This window comes from Delphinapterus leucas, chromosome 2 (genome assembly GCF_059928025.1).
Source record: "Delphinapterus leucas isolate spDelLeu-1000000601 "Yukka" chromosome 2, BTC_Dleu_Yukka2, whole genome shotgun sequence".
NCBI classification, from domain to species: Eukaryota; Metazoa; Chordata; class Mammalia; order Artiodactyla; family Monodontidae; genus Delphinapterus; species Delphinapterus leucas.
The window spans coordinates 107,135,749-107,154,977 of NC_143130.1; the positions used below are offsets into that span (position 1 = coordinate 107,135,749).

A 19,229-nucleotide genomic window follows, 5' to 3' on the forward strand; every position below is an offset into this window, starting at 1 on the left:
GTCAAGCTCCAGTCTCCTTTACCTCCTGAGCGTGGCGACAGCTCTGGCTTCATGCCCATTTCCAAAAGGGCCTCCTCCCGCGAGGCTGCGGTTCTCAGTGCGCAGACGCGAACGTAAATTCTTTTCTTGGTAAGATGGCGCTGGGGTTGATGTGCGGACGCCGGGAGCTTCTGCGCCTGCTACGGCCCCAGCGTCAGGTAAGGATGCCCCGAAGCCGAGCGCCAGGATGCCACCCTATCCCTGTGACCCGAGCCAGGAATGACTCGTGCTGTGGGCATGAGAAGACGCTGATCTTTTCACCGGGATCTGCGTCTCGTGACCTCGGGTCATATGAGGACGCGGGAGGGCTCCGTTCCCGACTCCGCGGGTTCAGCAGCCTAGTATCGTGGTCTGTTCCTGGGAACAGGCGTCACTCCTTCTAAGGAAACCTCAGCCTCAACCTCTGGGCCCCGGCGTGGGTCTGCGGTAGCTAAGATGCAGGACTCACAGCTTGCAAGCCTTCAGGGTCGCAGTCTGAGTGCGGGGAGTAGAATGTGCTCACCGGTGGTAGCTGGCTGCCTGTCTGGGTTGGGGGGGCGCGGGGGGAGACGGTGAGCATAATGAGTGACTTCACCGAGTAAAAGGATTCCATCTTCCTTTTACCCACTCAGTTCCACAGCGTTGCAGGGCCCTGCCAATGGCCCCGGAAAGCGCTGACAGCGGGGCTCCGGTTCCCAGCCGGCCGCTGCTGCGGGCACCCGCACTATGTAATCCTCGCGGCCCCAGGCCCCCGGGGCCTCAGTACCTCTGCCATCTCTTTTGCAGAAGCCCAGGTAAGAGACGTTTCGTCCCTTGCAGTGTTAGGAGTGGTGCTTACTTTCTGATTTGTTTTTATTTTGCTTTGACTAGGGGGAGGGGAATGTGGAGCAGAGTTCTTGTCCGCACTCCACCCAACTCGCGAAATGATAGCATCTCTGCTTGGGATAGATTTTCAAATCAGTGGGGAAATTATTGAGAGCACAGGAGGAAAGATTTACATTATATACTAGGCGTTGTTTGCCAGAATGGTGGCAAGCCACTGATGGTGGTATGAGATGTGATTCTGTGTGTGTATTAGAAAAATTATAACTTGCATATCAAGTGTGGACAAAGAATGTCACCTGCTGTATCAGTAAACAAAGGATGTTGCGGCCTTCAGCCACTGCAGCCACCCCCAACCGTGCACCCTGAGGGAATTCAGGATGGAGAAACAAAACTGGCCCTAGACAGTTAAGGTACATATCAAAGTAGTGATTTCAATAAGCCCAAAGTCTTGCGTATTTCCATACTTAGAAAAGCACTAGGGCTTCCCTGGTGGCGCAGTGGTTGAGGGTCCGCCTGCAGATGCAGGGGACATGGGTTCGTGCCCCGGTCCGGGAAGATACCACATGCCGCAGAGCGGCTGAGCCCGTGAGCCATAGACGCTGAGCCTGCGCGTCCGGAGCCTGTGCTCCGCAACGGGAGAGGCCACAGCAGTGAGAGGCCCGCATACCGCAAAAAAAAAAAAAAAAAAAAGCACTAAATTCATTAACTTGAGACATCTGGTTTTTATTTAATTAGCAGTAATTTTTTGGTGTTTGACTACCTGGTTTTTTTGGTTTGCTTTGCTTTGTTTGCAAAAACTCCTGTACATCCTGGCTTTTCCCTTACCTCTTTGGAACATCCCTCAGAGCTGAGAGGTTGTATCCTGGGCTTATGTCCTCAGTAATGCCCCAAATAATACACAGTTCTCAGCGTTTAGGTCGTGCATTTTTTTTCAGTCATAGCCTGGGCTACCAACAAAGGGACCCAGAGCAGAGTTTTCCCCTTCACCTGAAATCTGAGGAACTGGAGCCTTGGTACCAGCAGAGGCCTCTTGTACCCATCTGCCTCCTCAGAGAGTCCAGACAAATTTTGGTGAGTCTCTCCTGGTTCTTGGATCTCCCACTTATTGTTTGATGATCCTGAGTTTTATTTGGCAGTTTCTAACGGGCACCTGGCTGCGCAGTTGAAAGATACTGGGAGTTACTCAGTTGAGGCACTCTGAGTGGTCTGGACTGGGTGATTAGCTGAGAAGCTGGCCTAACCTTTTTTCAGAAAGCTAGCCTCCAGTTAACACCCTGCCAGGTTTCTGTGCTTATATTTGCAAGTAGGTACTTAATTGGGAATTAAAGGAGACCTTGCCCTGAAAATAGCCAATATGGGCTCTTTTTATTTTATATGCAGTTAAGCTAGAGAAAGCCAGCTTGATAAAACATCTTTTCGGTATTCTGACCTTACAAAGAAACAAAAGCCCTTCTAGGGAACTTGCGTTTTTCTGTCTTTGAAATGTAAACCTTCTACCTAATCTTCTTGCGTGCGTATGTGTGTGTTGTGTGTGCGTGTGCGTGCATGTGTGTGTGAAGTTGGTCTCTGCCATCCGGAAAGTACACATATGGTGTACGTTTGGCAGCCAGTTGAATAGACTGAGATTCTGAGCAGTCTTGTCTGACTGCGCCAGCTCTCAGGGACTTCAGTCATCTTAATCTTCGGTGCGTCAGCCTATATAACAAAGACCTTTAATTTCTTAGACTGTTTTTTAGGAGTAAACTTTCTAGATCTGTGAAGACTACATCCTTTGCACTCTCTTGTGGGGATGCTTCTTGCATCTTATCGGTTTGAGTTGTAATTAAAATACCACCTATCAATAGCCATTGGATCCTTTAAATTGGAAAAACTTCTAAATTGGTAAATTTTTAGAGAACTGTCATTATAAACAGCTGTTTTATTGGTACCTATAAAAAATAAATTAGAAGGTGGATACACACACACAATAGTTAACCTTAAAACGTCCTTTAGTTTAAAAAAAAGGGTTTGGGAAACCTTATTTGTGGCCTCTGCTTCCTTTCAGAGGGTCTTACAGATGCAAAACATCGACGATAATGTTAATGAGGCTGATTAACAGGGAGGTTAAAAAAATGAAGGGAAAGTCTAGGGTCTCCTTCCCAACAGGTGGAAATTTTAAAGGAACTTAATCCCAAATGGATAAAGAATCTTTAGATGGCTATTAAGAAATGAGATAAATAAAACGTATGTTAATAGGGTTAAAACAAAAGGTTTTGATACAACACTACCTGAGGTTGGATGGACCAACGTTATTGGTCCCCAACATTAAAGGGCCCCAAACGAGTCCACTCTTATTTACTTACCCCAGTGTAATGTGTGTGTGTGGGTGTGTGTGTATATATACTTTTTCCCTCCTTCTAAAGGCTATAAGAAACTTACACTGCGATACCTGACCAGCAATTGCTTGGGGCCACCGGCCCATTGATCAAGTTAAAAGATTGACAAAAGAGCCTGAGTCCCTTGGCTCAACCTCTTACTGAGGACCCCAGAGCCTTTTATACAAAAATAGATTAAATGATTGGGATAAAAAGGAAGTTTCTGGACTCCTTTTAAGACCAAGGGTTGTTGGTGGGATCCTAATAGAAACTAAAGTTAAAGATATAGAAGTTGATAGACTTGAGATAAAAATATTTAAATGGACTTTATGTAAGAGGGTTACATCTCTTTTGCCTAATTATATTGTAGGATAGATATTATGTCTCACTGGGAAATGCTTCCCCAGCCTGGTATTATAAGACAGGGCATATAAATCTGCCCCTCAGACAATATTAATTAAGCATACTAAAGGAAACCAGTAGGGTTACCAGAGCCCAAACAATACAAAGTAAAAACTGAGAGCTAATATTCCAGGGTTAATGAAAATAGTAATAGAGATTTGCTCTGCGTCTAACTGGTGCACTCAGAAAGGGGGCCTTTGTTGAATGCCTTGTCCAAACTTTTGAAGACATGATAAATTGAACCCTAAGAACTCTTGGTTTTCAGTTTAGTCGGAAATCTCAGTGATATTAAAAAACAAAGAAAATATAGTTGGGCAAATCAATCTTTTAGTATCATTTAGGCAACTAACCAGTTCTTTGGGGAATTAAAAGCAACTATCTTGAAAATCTCTACAAATCAGAAATGTAAATTCAGCCCACAAAGACCTGAGCCTGAGCCTAATTAATTAGCTCAATCAGGTAAAACCTGAAACCAAAGAGGAAAGGCCTTTTAAAATTCAAACCAGTGGAAAGGTTCCCTCACCCAAAATCCAGTTCATACCCTCCTTAGGGTTTATCAAGGAGAAATACAAATCTTTTTTTTTTAAACATCTTTATTGGAGTATAATTGCTTTACAATGGTGTGTTAGTTTCTGCTTTATAGCAAAGTGAATCAGTTATACATACACATATGTTCCCTCATCTCTTCCCTCTTGCGTCTCCCTCCCTCCCACTCTCCCTATCCCACCCCTCTAGGCGGTCACAAAGCACCGAGCTGATCTCCCTGTGCTATGCGGCTGCTTCCCACTAGCTATATATTTTACGTTTGGTAGTGTGTATATGTCCATGCCACTCTCACTTTGTCCCAGCTTACCCTTCCCCTCCCCATATCCTCAAGTCCATTCTCTAGTAGGTCTGTGTCTTTATTCCCGTCTTGCCCCTAGGTTCTTCATGGCCTTTTTTTTTTTTCCTTAGATTCCATATATATGTGTTAGCATACGGTATTTGTTTTTTCTCTGACTGACTTCACTCTGTATGACAGACTCTGGGTCCATCCACCTCACTACAAATAACTCAATTTTGTTTCTTTTTATGGCTGAGTAATATCCCATTGTGTATATGTGCCACATCTTCTTTATCCATTCATCTGTTGATGGACACTTAGGTTGCTTCCATGTCCTGGCTATTGTAAATAGAGCTGCAGTGAACATTGGGGTACATGACTCTTTTTGAATTATGGTTTTCTCAGGGTATATGCCCAGCAGTGGGATTGTTGGGTGGTATGGTAGTTCTATTTTTAGTTTTTTAAGGAACCTCCATACTGTTCTCCATAGTGGCTGTATCAATTTACATTCCCACCAACAGTGCAAGAGGGTTCCCTTTTCTCCACACCCTCTCCAGCATTTATTGTTTCTAGATTTTTTGATGATAGCCATTCTGACCGTTGTGAGATGATATCTCATTGTAGTTTTGATTTGCATTTCTCTGGGTCCAGCATTTATTGTTTGTAGATTTTTTGATGATAGCCATTCTGACCGTTGTGAGATGATATCTCTTTGTAGTTTTGATTTGCATTTCTCTAATGATTAATGATGTTGAGCATTCTTTCGTGTGTTTGTTGGCGATCTGTATATCTTCTTTAGAGAAATGTCTATTTAGGTCTTCCGCCCATTTTTGGATTGGGTTGTTTGGTTTTATTTTTTGATATTGAGCTGCATGAGCTGCTTGTAAATTTTGGAGATTAATCCTTTGTCAGTTGCTTCATTTACAAATATTTTCTCCCATTTTGAGGGTTGTCTTTTGGTCTTGTTTATGGTATCCTTTGCTGTGCAAAAGCTTTGAAGTTTCATTAGGTCCCATTTGTTTATTTTTGATTTTATTTCCATTTCCCTAGGAGGTGGGTCAAAAAAGGTCTTGCTGTGATTTATGTCATAGAGAAATACAAATCTTAAGTCTTTTCCACAAATAGCAAAGCCTTAGTCGTCTGAGCAAATGAATTTAATTTATTCCAACTGTTATTTATAAACTAGTAAGTTTATATTGTAATACCTGATTCATAGCTAAGTCTTTTAAGTGAAACTGTGAGATCTCTAGTTTTGTCTGTTTACATGTGTGTAGACATTATACATATGAGATGTCACTACCTCTGGGTATACTCTCTAAATTTATAAAAGACCTCTATTTAATTGACTTAAAAGTAAGCTCTTACAAATTAAATATTTCTAAATATAAAGGAAACTGGCCGGAATGAATTTCAGGTTCGTGTGATCTAGGAAATATTCAATATTAAATTAATATCTGGTGTTAAAGCTAGTTTAAGCTTGCTGGTTTAATCAATATAGACATGTCTTTTATTGTGCCGAGGTTTACTGAAGGTCAATAAGTTCATGTTATTTCTGTTGCAGAGTTGTCAGCAAGAAAAAAAATTAACTTGGTGATATTTTCATAAGTTATAAAACCCACAAGCCACAGGGTGCAGCAGAAAAAAAAAGAGGTAAATGAGGTACGAGTTGTCAACTGAAAAGAAATATACAACCTAAGAGTTGAGAATTGTGTTTTATTTGGGGCATTACTGAGGGCTTAACTAGGATACAGCCTCTCAGCTCTGAGGGAATGTTCCAGAGAGGTAAGGGAGGAGCCAGGGTATATAGGAGTTTTGCAAAAAAAGCCAAAACAAAACAAGTAGTCGGAACATCGAAAGATTACTCTTAATTAAAGAAAAACCAGATGTCTCAAGTTAATGAGTTTAGTACTTTTCTATGTAACAAAAGATGCAAGAGTCTGGGCTTTTGGCGGGGGTGGGGAGTGCTTATTGAAATCATTCCTTTGATGTGCACCTTAACTATCTAGGGCCAGTATTCTGTTTTTCTCCATCCTGAATCCCCTCAGGTTGCACCCTTGCAGGTGGCTGCAGTGGCTGATGGCCCCAACATCCTTTGTTTACTGATATGACAGGCAACATTCTTTGTCCTCAGTGCCTCCTCTTGGTCATAAATTAGATCAATGTTTTTGAGAGGCATTCCATGACCAATTTTGTTCCACATTGCTAGCAAGACACATTCCTAGATCAGGGGAAGATTCTGTTTATACGCCAATGTGTTGATTTTTGGATTAGGCCCTGTTCATAATCTAAAATTCTCTGGATCACCTGTCTTACTCATCTGTTAGGATCCAGGAAATGTTTTCCCTTATCTAGAGTTGCACTATTACAGTTATTCTATGTAGAGTTACATATATGGTCAACTGTCTCAAGACTTTTAGCCATGGTTACACATTGTTAATACAAGAGACAATCTTATAAAATAGGAGGACTTCCCTGGTGGTCCAGTGGTTAAGACTCCGTGCTTCCAGTGCAGGGGACACGGGTTTGATCCTTGGTCGGGGAACTAAGATCCTGCATGCCACACGAAGCGGCCAAAAATAAAATAGACAGGATACGTACTATAGCTAGTAACGTTAATCAGATCATAGTACAGCAGAGAGAAACACAAGGCATAAACAATCTGGAAACAAAGGGAACAAATTAAAATAATGATTAGTATAAATAGTTGTAATCTGGTCACAATAAACAATCAAGTCAGGACTTCCCTGGAGGCCCAGTGGTTAAGAATCCACCTGTCAATGCAGGGGACATGGGTTTGAGCCCTGGTCCGGGAAGATCCCACATGCCGCGGAGCAACTAAGCCCACGTACCACAACTACTGGGCCTGCGCACTAGAACCCGTGAGCCACAACTGCTGAGCCCACGTGCCACAACTACTGAAGCCCGTGCACCTAGAGCCTCCTCAATGAGAAGCCCGCGCACCACAACAAAGAGTAGCCCCCACTCGCCACAACTAGAGAAAGCCCATGCACAGCAACGAAGACTCAATGCAACCAAAAATAAATAAATTTATTTAAAAAAAAAAACCCATCAAGTCCACAGGAGCCAGCTGGAGAAGCCAAATTCTGGATGGATCAGGTAGAAAGATAAATGTTTCATCTTTGTTTACAAATGTATACTTTATCAACTTGCTTTAGATCATAGCCTAAGAAGAAAGGTTTCCTGGAAAACAAAGATTAAAAGCCAGTATATTTCAGAAAATTATAAATGATATTTATCAGTTCATTCAGTCCCATGTTTTTAATTAATTGCTGTTGATCTGGATGAAGTCATCACGTTTTTCATTAGAGTTTTGTAATTTCTTACCCAAGTCAGTGGTATGATCTAAAAGTTAACAGAAACTTACATTTGTCAAAAAGTTCTTTTTATTTATTTATTTATTTTGGCCACGCCGCATATCATGTAGGATCTTAGTTCCCTGACCAGAGATCGAAGCTGCGCCCCCTTCTTAACCACTGGACCACCAGGGAAGTCCCAGAAAGTTCTTTTTATGAATCTTCTTGAAGATCTTCATTTTATAAAAGCTCCAGAGTAAAACAGTGGTTGTCTATAAACCACAAAAGACTTAAAATGGCATGGTTAAAGATGTGGTTACAATAGATAGCTAGTAGGAAGCAGCCGCATAGCACAAGGAGATCAGCTCGGTGCTTTGTGACCACCTAGAGGGGTGGGATAGGGAGGGTGGGAGGGAGGGAGATATGGGGATATATGTATACATATAACTGATTCACTTTGTTATACAGCAGAAACTAACCATTGTAAAGCAATTATACTCCAATAAAGATGTTAAAAAGAAAAATATCTGATTACAATGTAATTGACAAGAAACTTGGATATTTCTGTGATGTACAGCATTTTAAGATAATAACTAGAATTATGACTGATAACATTATGCCAGGAATTTTAGGAATTCCATATACATTTTGGAATAGCTATATTAATGACATTTACCCATACAATATAACCTAAGGTTTGTCTCCAATCAGTTGACAGGATTTCTCAAGTAATTTAAACTTACCAAATAAGCCAACGTTTAAATTTGTCTCTGAGATGCCTCAGGGTTTCTTTGAAGCATCCCAGAGTTAGCTGGAGGTTAAAATAACTTTAGTTAGAATTGTTACTTGTAAGCTTGTCAAAAATATCAAAAAGGTTTCAAAACACATGGTCGCATAGTATCATAGGTCACTGTGAAACAATACTTATTCACTTAACCAAAGTGACAAAAGATTTCAAAAACAAGTACAGATCATTTCAAGAGTATGAACCAGATTTTGAGTGAGGGAGCCTTTCTAGCAGTTTGATTTTTAAAAGGCCTTTTTCTCTTTTTTCCTTGGTTTCAGATTTTACCTGATTGAGCTAATTAGGCTCAGCCTCAAGTCATTGTGAGCTGTATTTATATTTTTGATTTGTAGAGATTTGCAAGACAAAGACAGTTGCTTTTAATTCTCCAAAGAACTGGTTTGCCGCTTAAATGATATTAAAAGCTGATTTGCCCAACTGTATTTTCTTTTATTTGCTTTTTTATATCACTGAGAAGATTTCCAACTAAACTGCAATTCATGAGTTCTATGTTCTAGAATTTTAGCATTTAACTTAACCATGCCTTTGAAAGCTTGCATAAGACATTCAACGAAAGTCCTCTTTCTGAGTTCACAAGTTAAATCCAGAGCAAAATCTCTATTATTATTTTTATTAGCCCTTGAATATTGCTCCCAGTTTTTATTTTATATTGTGCAGGCGCAGGTAACCCTGTTGGTTTCCTTTAGTGTGTTTAATTATATTTCCTGAGGGGCAAATTTATATGCCCTGTGTTATATCGGGCAAGGAAGCATTCCCCAGTAAAACATGTCTTTCCCATAATATAATTAGGCAAAAGACATGTAACGATCTTATATAAAGCTCATTTAATACCAAAGTTTATAAACTTTTGTCTCCATTCTTTTAACTTTTATGCCTTTAACTTTAGTTTCTGTTAGGACCGCCATCTATTAGGACCCCATAGTATTTTTGTATAAAAGGCACTGGGGGACTTCCCTCGTGGTCCAGTGGTTGAGAATCTGCCTTCCAGTGCAGGGGATGTGGGTTCGATCCTTGTTCGGGGAACTAAGATCCTACATGCCACGGGGCAACTAAGCCTGTGTGCCACAACTAGAGAGCCCGCGAGCCACAGCTACTGAGCCAACGCACCACAGCTAGAGAGAAGCCCGCGCACCGTAACGCAGATCCTGCGTGTTGCAACCAAGACCTGATGCAGCCAAATAAATAAATAAATATTTTAAAAAAATAAAAGGCACTGGGGTTCCCAGTGAGGAGCTGAGCCAAGGGACTCAGACCCTTTGTAAATCTTTTTTTTTTTTTCAATATTTGTTTATGTTGCCACACGCGAGATCTTCGTTGCAGCATGTGGGATCTAGTTCCCTGACCAGGGATGGAACCTGGGCCCCCTGCACTGGGAGCGTGGAGTCTTAGCCACTGGACCACCAGGGAAATCCCTGTCAATCTTTTAATTTGACTAATTGGCCTATATGTTGCCCCAAGTAATTGTTGGTCAGATATCTCAATGAAATTTTCTTCCAGCCTTTTAAACATACATTTTTTTTTTTTTAATTGGGATAAATAGAGCAGACTTGTTTGGGGCCCCTTAATGTTGAAGATCAATGGGAATCCCTAAAGGGGGCTAAAGCCCATCCAACTTTAGGTAGTATTGTACCAAAACCTTTTGTTTTAGTCCCATTAACATCCATTTTATTTATTCCATTTCTTAAAAACCATCTAGAGACTTCTTATCTTTTGGGACAAGTCCCTTTAAAATTTCCACCTTGTTGGGAAAAAGTCTCTAGACCCTTCCCTTCAGTTTTTTCTTATTTCCCTGTTAATGAACCTAATTAACATTATTGGTTTTTTTTTTTTTTTTTTTTAGCATCTATAACACCCATTGAGGGGAAGCAGAGACCAGGAATAAGGCTTCCCAAGCCAGTTTTTTGTTTGGTTTAAACTAAAGGAGTTCTTAGGTTAACCATTATATATATTTTTCCACCTTCTAATTTGGTTTTTCCATGGGTCCCGATAAAACAGCTGTTTATAATGAGACTCTCTAAAGATTTACCGATCTACAGTTTTTCCAATTTAAAAGACCTGTCATCTGGCCATTAATGAGATATATCTTAATTGTGATTCAGACCAATAGGACGAAAGAAGCATCCCCACAAGAGAGTGCGAAGGATGCCACCTAACCAAGATACAGAAGGTTTACTCCTAAAAATAGCCCAAGAAAGTAAAGGCCTTTGTTGTACAGGCTGACGCAGCAAAAGTTAAAATGGCAAAAAGCCCCTGAGAGTTCGCACAGTCCGGAAAAAGACTGCTCAGAATCTCAGTCTGTTCAGTTGGCTGCAGAATATATGTACCTTCTGGATGGCAGCGACCAAATTCTCACAAAACACAACACACATGTGCGCACTCGCACACTTAAGAAGATCAAGTAGAACATTTACATCTCAGACACTGGGAGACACTTGCAAGTTCCCCCAGAAGGGCTTTTATTTCTTTAAGGTCAGAATTCTGAAAAGATGGTTTATCAAGCTGCTTTCTCTAACTTAACTGCGTATGCAGTAAAAGAGCCCCAGGGCTTCCCTGGTGGTCCTTCCTCGCTTCTACTACAGGGGGTGTGGGTTTGAGCCCTGGTCCGGGAAGTTCTCATGCCATGAGATGCAGCAAAAAAAAAAAAGCCCCATGTGGGCTATTTTCAGGGCAAGATTTCCTTTAATCCCCAATTAAGTGAGTACTTGTAAGTATAAGTTTTGTACATACATAGACTTGGCGAGAGTGTTTAATTGGAGGCAAAGATGTTAGGCCAGCCTCTCACCTAATCACCCAGTCCAGACTCCTTATTGTCTCAACTGAGCAACTCCCAGTCTTTCCACCTGGTTTCCCCAGTAGCTTTCAACTGGGCAGTTAGACACTGCCAGATAAAACTCAGGATCATCAACCAATAATCAGGAGATCCAAGAATCACCCAAATTCATCTGGACTCGCCAAGGAGGCAGACAGGCCCAAGAGGCCTCTGCTGGTACCAGGCCCTGGATCCTCTTAGAGTTCGGGTAAAGGAGAGAGTTCTGCTCTGGTTCCCTTCGTGGTCACCAAAATTGTTGACTGAAAAACAAATGCACAATCTAAAAGTTGAGAATTATGTTTTATTCAGTGGTCTTGCTGAGGACTTAAGCCAGAGGACATCCTCTGAGATAGCTCCGAGGGACTACTCCGAAGAGGAAAGGGAGGAGCCAGGATATGTAGAATTTTGCAAAAACAACCAGGTAGTCAGAACATCAAAAGATTAGTGTTAAAAGCCAGACATCTCAAGTGAATGAGTTTAGTACTTTTCTATGTGTGGAATGATTTAAGAGTCTAGGCCTGTTGAAATCATTCCTTTGATGTGCACCTTAACTGTATAGCACCCGTGTTGTTTTTCTCCATCCTGAATCCCCTCAGGGTATACAGTTGAGGGTGGCCGATGGCTTGATGGCTGCAGCATCCTTTATTTACTGATGCCACAGGCAACATTCTTCATCCAGGTGATCCAGAGAATTTTAGATTATCGACAGGGCCTGATCCAAAAATTAGCAAATTGAGTAGCCTATCAGCAGAATCTTTGCCTGATCTACGAGTCAGCCTTCCTAGTGCCATGGGACAGAAACGGTCATGAAATGCCTCCCAATTGTTGGTCCAGTTTATGGCCTAGAAGGAGGTGCTGAGGACAAAGAATGTCACCTGCCTTATCACTAAACAAAGGATGTTGGGACCATCAGCCACTGCAGTCACCCCCAACAGTGCACCCTGAGGGAAGTCAGGATGGAGAAACAGAATACTGGCCCTAGATAGTTAAGGTACAAATCAAAGGAATGATTTCAGTAAACCCAAATTCTGGTGTCTTTCTATACATAGAAAAGCACTAAATTCATTAACCTGAGACATCTGGTTTTTATTTAATTAGCAGTAATTTTTTGGTGTTTGACTACCTGGCTTTTGGGTTGTTTTTTTGTTTGTTTGCAAAAACTCATATACATCCTGGCTTCTCCCTTACCTCTTCGGAACAGTCCCTCACAGCTGAGAGGCTTTGTCCTGCACTTAAGTCCTCAGTAATGCCCCAAATAACACACAGTTCTCAACTTTTAGGTCGTGCTTTTTTTTTCAGTTGACACAATTTATAATTGTATATCTTTGATTATAACTTGTATATCCCTGATTTCATGGACATTAATATTTCTCAGGATGAGACCAAGTAGATATTTTTGATCTTAAAAACTGAGTTGTTTAAAGAAAAATTATAATAGTTTCAGTGTATGCAGAATCGTGCCAGTGATACTCAAATGACTGAAGTTTGGAAAATGCACAAGAAATAACTTCCCAACATGAAGGAGAATCATGAAGTCTTATTTTGAGTAACTTATCTTTCTGCCTAGAGGGGAAAATAAAATATCCTTTCTTAAAAAATATGAGTGGGAATATTTATTTAGAATAAGAAATCTTTACAAAGTAATGGTTTTTAAAAGCTGACAGATACCACAAGCATTACAAAATCCAGGAAAATAATGTACTTTTTAATTGACTTCCTGGCATAAAATGTTCTTTTTAAGCTTTGAATTCTATGACAATGTAGGCTACCCTGGGAGAACGAGAAACAGGGAGTCAAGGGAGTACCCCAGTATTGGTTATAATAAGAGGGACATCGATTTCTATGTGTGTGTCCCTCCCTTCCCGAATATAACGCCTGGCTTTTTTTTTTTTTTTTTCCTCCTTTTTCCCCACAGGTTCAGGCCCCTCCGGTCATTCCTGCAACTCCCCCACCTACAGCAGTACCTGAGGTGGCTTCTGGAGACACTGCAGATATCATCCTGGCTGCTGCAGAACAGAGCTTCACTGAGCTTGGGCTGGGGTCATACACCCCAGTGGGACTGATCCAGAACTTACTGGAATTTATGCATGTTAACCTAGGCCTACCTTGGTGGGGGGCCATTGCTGCATGTAAGGGGGATATATCTTGTACAACAGTAGAGGAAATGGGGGCTTAGGGTTAGAACTTTATTTATTTATTTTTGGCTGTGTTGGGTCTTCATTGCTGCACGCGGGCTTTCTCTAGTTGCGGCGAGCGGGGGCTACTCTTCATTGAGGTGCGCGGTCTTCTCACTGAGGTGGCTTCTCGTTGCGGAGCACGGGCTCTAGGCACACGGGCTTCAGTAGTTGTGGCATGCAGGCTCAGTAGTTGTGGCTCATGGGCTCTGGAGTGCAGGCTCAGTTGTTGTGGCGCACAGGCTTTAGTTGTTCCGTAGCATGTGGGTTCTTCCCAGACCAGGGCTCGAACCCATGTCCCCTGCATTGGCATGCGGATTCTTAACCACTGTGCCACCAGGGAAGCCCTGTCCTTTGGCTTTTGCGACAATCTTTGTAGATTTTCTTCCTGTCTTTCTGACCACACCCTCCCATCTCCATTGCTCAGTACTCTACCTGCCCCTTTAGTGCTGGGATTCCAGGTTCCATCCTTAGCTCCCTTCTCTGTCCACTTCACACCATTCATCATAATGTTGATAAAGCCTAAACCTGTATCTCCCCCTGGTCTCTTCTCAGCCCAGGCCCACTTGCTTACCCACAGATACCATCAACTAAATAAATATTTGTTGAAATGATCAAGAAATGTGAAGTGTAAGAAAAGAAATAGGAGGGAGCTAAAGCAGTAGGCCACCAGATTACCTCCTACTGCAGGCATTTCTAGGACAGTGGCTTTCAAACTTCATTCCTGCGAGCCCCAGAGTTCTGTAAAAGTGCTTCTGAGCAAAGCAAAGGCCAGAGCTTGAACAATCCTGTAGTCAGACTACCTCCTCACCCAGGGCAGCTTGATTTTATTTGTTATGTATATTGGGGTTACACTTAGAGTTGGGGAAAAAAGGAGTCCACTGATCATAGAAAAGTTTGGAAACCATTGATCTACAAAAATGGCTTCTGTCACCTTTTTGTTCAAGGAAACAAGATTCCTGGTCATTTGCCTAGAGAAGTTAATGCCAGACTTTTGACGTCAAAGCAGAAGACTGAGCCTCGAAGGAACTGTCATACCCGTACCCGTTGTTTTGGGGCCCTTTGGGCACGAGTCACAGGGTGGAAAAGTCTGGGCTAGGAGACCCTTTCAGTGAGGACCTAAAAACCTTCAGCCTTCTAGCTGCAGAATGGCTTGAATTTCACTCCAGTCTTAGTTCGTGTTTTCCAGGTACAGTCCTTGCGCGCTGCCTGGTATTTCCTCTCATCGTGAAGGGCCAGCGAGAGGCAGCTAACATCCACAACCACTTGCCAGAGATTCAGAAGTTTTCCGCTCGAATCAGAGAGGCCAAGTTGACAGGAAACCATACTGAACGTGAGTCAGTTGCAGAATGAGCATGGGTGAGGACCACATTTGCGCTTTCCCTGACATTCAGCTCAGGTTGGGGGAACAGCCTAAATCAGGAGTTGCTACAGTTGGGCGAGTTCTAAGATTTACCTGCTTCTTAGGCCTAATGCTTCCAGTGACTGGCCAGGGTCAGTTAGAAATCTTATGGGCCAGGTGATGAGGATGGTCACCTCCTCCAACCTAGCTGTTAGCCCAGCTGTTAGCTTCCACTCCCTTCACAGTTTACAGGGCCTCCTCGGAGATGACGTTCTACCAGAAAAAGCATGATATTAAACTCTTCAGACCTCTCATTCTACCTCTGACTCAGGTGAGCAAAAAACATTTCCCTTCTTTAACTTCATCAGAACCAATCAGATTACTCCTCTGTGTTTCCCATGCCCTAGACCCCCCAAAAAAGCATGTGGTGGTGATACTATGCTACATGGGTTTCAGTAATAGAGTAATTAAAATGTCCCTTCTACTAAAGGGTCCTGACACTGTTTCTCCTGTGTCATAGGCCCCGATCTTCATCTCCTTCTTCATTGCCTTGAGAGAAATGGCTAACCTTCCTGTGCCCAGCCTGCAGACAGGTGGCCTCTGGTGGTTCCAGGATCTCACACTATCTGACCCCACTTACATGTTACCTCTGGTGGTCACTGCTACAATGTGGGGTGTCCTTGAGGTAAGCCCAGGTTCGCCGAGTGCCAGGCCTGCAGAATGGGGAGTGAGGGGAAAGTAGTTATATAGAACGGTCAGTCTTCACTCCCTGGAGAAATAGAGTTGATGGGTAAGAAATCTGAGCCACATTCAACTAAAATTGCCATGCATTTACTATTCTTCCCCTGCTTTTTTTTTTTTTTTTTTTTTTTTTTTTCCTGCAGTTAGGTGCTGAAACTGGCGTGCAAAGTTCTGACCTTCAGTGGATGAGAAATTTTATCAGATTGATGCCCCTGGCAGTCTTGCCCATAACTATCCATTTCCCCTCAGTAAGTAATGTCTTAGGGGCTGGCTCCAAGTCTCCCGGCAGGCTGCCCAGGGACGCAGCTTCTGAGTACCTTCTCTTCCTTCTCATCCAGGCAGTGTTCATGTACTGGCTCTCCTCCAACATATTTTCCCTGGGCCAGGTGGCCTGCCTCCGTATTCCAGCTGTACGCACTGTACTTAAAATCCCCCAGCGTGTTGTGCATGACTCAGACAAATTACCTCCCCAGGAAGGCTTCATAAAGAGCTTCAAAAGAGGTAAGGGCCTGTCCTCCGTGAATAGGAACTGGGGAGAGTGGCCTAGAAGTGGGTACACGACCAAACTGCCTTAATCCTTTTTACACAGGCTGGAAGAATGCCGAAATGGCACATCAGCTACAGGAGCGTGAACGACGCATGCAGAATCACTTGGAGCTAGCAGCCAGGGGTAAATAACACTTGCAGGCTAAATTCTGTCATTTGTTTCTTCCTTTCCTTTGTTCATCGAGATTGGTTTTCTCCTTCCCCCAGGTCCCTTACGACAGACCTTTACCCACAACCCTCTGCTACAGCATGGAAAGAATGGACCTCCCAACACCCCCAATAGCAGCAGCAACAAACCAAAGTCAAAGCATCCCTGGAGTGACACACTTGGCTGAATTCTCTTCCCTGCTCATACTGGCAGGAACTCTCTCGCTTGAGAGACTCAGCCTTAGAACAAGAACTGATGCTGGGTCCTTGCCTCAGACCTAGAAACTGTGGGACATGTTGATGTTCATTTTAAAAGTGGATTCCGCTACAGACTCTTCCACCTAAGTGTAAAAGAACACTGGGGAGCCAAGTGATCTTCCCATCTGCTGAGTTAGTAAACTTCCGTGTTACGTGCTGCTCCCTGACACTTATTAAACAGGGAAATGGACTGAGTGCTTCAGAGAAAAGAATAGGTTGGGTGATGATTGTTCTTGTTGGCCCGTGCCCTTAGGAGGCGTCTCAGTGTTGTAGCCTGGCATTAAGGGCTTAGATGTGTTGTCCCGTCCGTACTTGCTTTGTGGTCAGAGGTATGCGTGGTAAGTGGAGACTGTATCTGGAGGAAACACATTCATTTACCCCAAGATAACCTATAAAATATTCTTCAGGAAGTAGATATGCATAAGCTTTTAGTGATAATTAAGAGGAAGTTGATAAAGCTTTTACCGAACAACCTAGCATTTTGCTACAGCAGCTTAGGTGTTCTCTTGTGTAGAGACTGGTTGCATCAGCCTTCATGGCTCAAGAGAGAAGAAATGCTCAGATTCTTCCCAGCGTAAGATTGTTTTCAGTCTTCCTGCCAGGCTAATGGGAGCTGTCCTTGAGACACTATATAAAAATGAAGCCAGGGGCTTCCCTGGTGGTGCAGTGGTTGAGAATCTGCCTGCTAATGCAGGGGACACGGGTTCGAGCCCTGGTCTGGGAGGATCCCACATGCCGCGGAGCAACTAGGCCTGTGAGCCGCAACTACTGAGCCTGCGTGTCTGGAGCCTATGGTCCACAACAAGAGAGGCCACGATGGTGAGAGGCCCGCGCACCGCGATGAAGAGTGGCCACCGCTCGCCGCAACTAGAGGAAGCCCTCGCACAGAAACGAAGACCCAACACAGCTAAAAATAAATTAATTAATTTAAAAAAAAAATGAAGCCATTCAGAGCTCAGGAACATACCCTTTTATTGTCTAGCACCTTTGACAGTTTGACGTCTCTCTAAAGGAGACGGGAAGTTTGGAGCATTATTGGGTCTTTCAGTGGGAAAGAGGAGTGGGCAGGCACACTGGAGGTGAGTGGATGTCTTAACACGTGGGAATGTGCCAGTGGAACATCCAAGCCCACACCTGGCATGCTCCCCATCACAGTCTGCTTTATTGTCCCTTTAAAAGAAATACGGAACAATATGTAGCAAAACAAATAAATTACTCTCCATCTCTCAGAAAGCAAGTTCAGAGGTTGTTGAAGCTGCCTAAGAGGCTTCTGGACAGACGCCTCCAAAGAAGTGAGCTTTTCAGCTTCCTTGGCTCCAGCCAGTAGGAGGTGAGGCCCCTGCTGCCCAAATCTCAGGATTTCTCGTGGTGTTTAGTTAGACTTGGGATCTTGTTGCTTGGGCATCTCTCCTTCATCTTCCAAATCCATCTCTGCAGCAACTGACATACATAGGACCTGGAGATACCATGTGGCAGATGCTACAAAGAGAAGTTTGTGTCAAAATAGAAGAGGTCAACTGGGCTGAGTTCAGGTGGCACTGAATGGGGCTGGGCCCGAGGGGACAATTACAGTTAAGCCTCAACAACAGGTAGGAGCTATGGCGAAGGTGATTTGGGAGACTAGATTTGCAGAAAAAGCCAAAAAAAAACCAGGCCGTACAATAGCTGAGCCGACTTGAGGACCCAAGGCTTACCCACAATCCTGCGGAGGCAAAGAGGTCGTTTGTGCTCTGGCACTCTGATGATGAAGAAGTAAAAGGGCAAGCCTGAGAGGGCAATGCCGATGCCGATGAGGGAGTTGATGGTATCACTGTAGAGTGGAACAGCCACCAGGAAGATGGTGCAGAAGCAGAAGACAATGGGGAAGAAAATGCTGAGCTAAGGGCACAGAAGAAACAAGTGGAGGTTAGACAGCTCAGGGTGGACAGCCAAGAAAACCCCACCTGTGAACGGCAGAGCACTGAGTGTTCTTGTCATCCCCTTCCTCTCAACTCGGAGCCACCGTCAAGTTCCGGGCAAAGGTTTCTGAATAAATGTAAGAATCCCCTGGAGTGGGTGCAGCAGAGGTGGGATGGAGAGGTCCTACCTTAAGAGGACGAGGCCTATTAGGCTCCTTCCAGCGCAGATAAAGCTGACCCACGATAGAGAGCCCCACGAAGAACCAGTAGCTGAAGCTGTAGTAGTTAATGAGCTGGAAGATGTCCTCCACACACAAGTAGATCAGCGCCATGAGACCCTGCAGGCACAAGCCCACATCAGCTCCTCTCAAGGCCTGTCGCGCAAGGCACTTGCCAGTCCCCTTTATCTCCCACAAATCCACCCCCTTGTCAAGTCCTCAGTCTCCCCAACTGTCCTTTTCTGTTCCCACCCTGTTTACCACCTTAGTTTCAACACCTCACTCCTTTCCTATTAAGTCAGTAGCCTTTTTCAGCCCATTCTTCAAACCCTTGCCAGGTTAATCCTCTGTACAGCACAGCTCAAAACAGTTCCTCAAATAGCTTTTGCCCCAGAGCCTCTCCAGAATGGCTCCAACATACAATTCCAGCTTTTACCTTCTGCTACCCAACTCCACACTGCTTAACCTCCGGACTTTCTGATGCTGTTTCAACCTAAAGCCCCATCCATCGCTACCATTTGCAACCCTAACCTTAAAAATCCACTTCAGATTCAC

At 43.5% G+C, this 19,229-nt stretch overlaps 2 protein-coding genes across 2 annotated transcripts in view; one reads left to right on the top strand and one right to left on the bottom strand.

Annotated features, from left to right (window-relative positions):
- The first annotated feature begins 89 nt into the window (after nucleotides 1–89).
- On the top strand, nucleotides 90–19,222 carry OXA1L (OXA1L mitochondrial inner membrane insertase). Its single transcript, XM_022553610.3, has 10 exons — nucleotides 90–197; nucleotides 651–812; nucleotides 13,266–13,479; nucleotides 14,714–14,857; nucleotides 15,112–15,197; nucleotides 15,387–15,551; nucleotides 15,751–15,855; nucleotides 15,946–16,108; nucleotides 16,197–16,277; nucleotides 16,361–19,222. The coding sequence occupies exons 1-10, from the start codon at nucleotides 135–137 to the stop codon at nucleotides 16,486–16,488; spliced, it is 1,311 nt and encodes a 436-aa protein (XP_022409318.1). The 5' UTR covers nucleotides 90–134; the 3' UTR covers nucleotides 16,489–19,222.
- The window catches only part of SLC7A7 (solute carrier family 7 member 7), a 35,102-nt gene continuing 33,386 nt past the window's right edge, over nucleotides 17,514–19,229 (bottom strand). Inside the window, exons 8-10 of the mRNA XM_022553596.3 lie at nucleotides 18,645–18,794; nucleotides 18,253–18,436; nucleotides 17,514–18,037 (exon numbers count right to left, since the gene is read on the bottom strand). Of these exons, the coding sequence (XP_022409304.1) occupies nucleotides 17,931–18,037; nucleotides 18,253–18,436; nucleotides 18,645–18,794 (441 nt within the window). The 3' untranslated portion in view covers nucleotides 17,514–17,930. The remainder of the gene's footprint in view (nucleotides 18,038–18,252; nucleotides 18,437–18,644; nucleotides 18,795–19,229) is intronic.

Coding starts and splice junctions, on each gene's coding strand:
- OXA1L (XM_022553610.3), top strand. CDS start 135: ATGGCGCTGGGGTTGATGTGCGGACGCCGGGAGCTTCTGCGCCTGCTA. Junction 13,480..14,713: donor GTGGGGGGCCATTGCTGCAT/GTAAGGGGGATA, acceptor CGTGTTTTCCAG/GTACAGTCCTTGCGCGCTGC. Junction 15,552..15,750: donor CAATGTGGGGTGTCCTTGAG/GTAAGCCCAGGT, acceptor TTTTTCCTGCAG/TTAGGTGCTGAAACTGGCGT.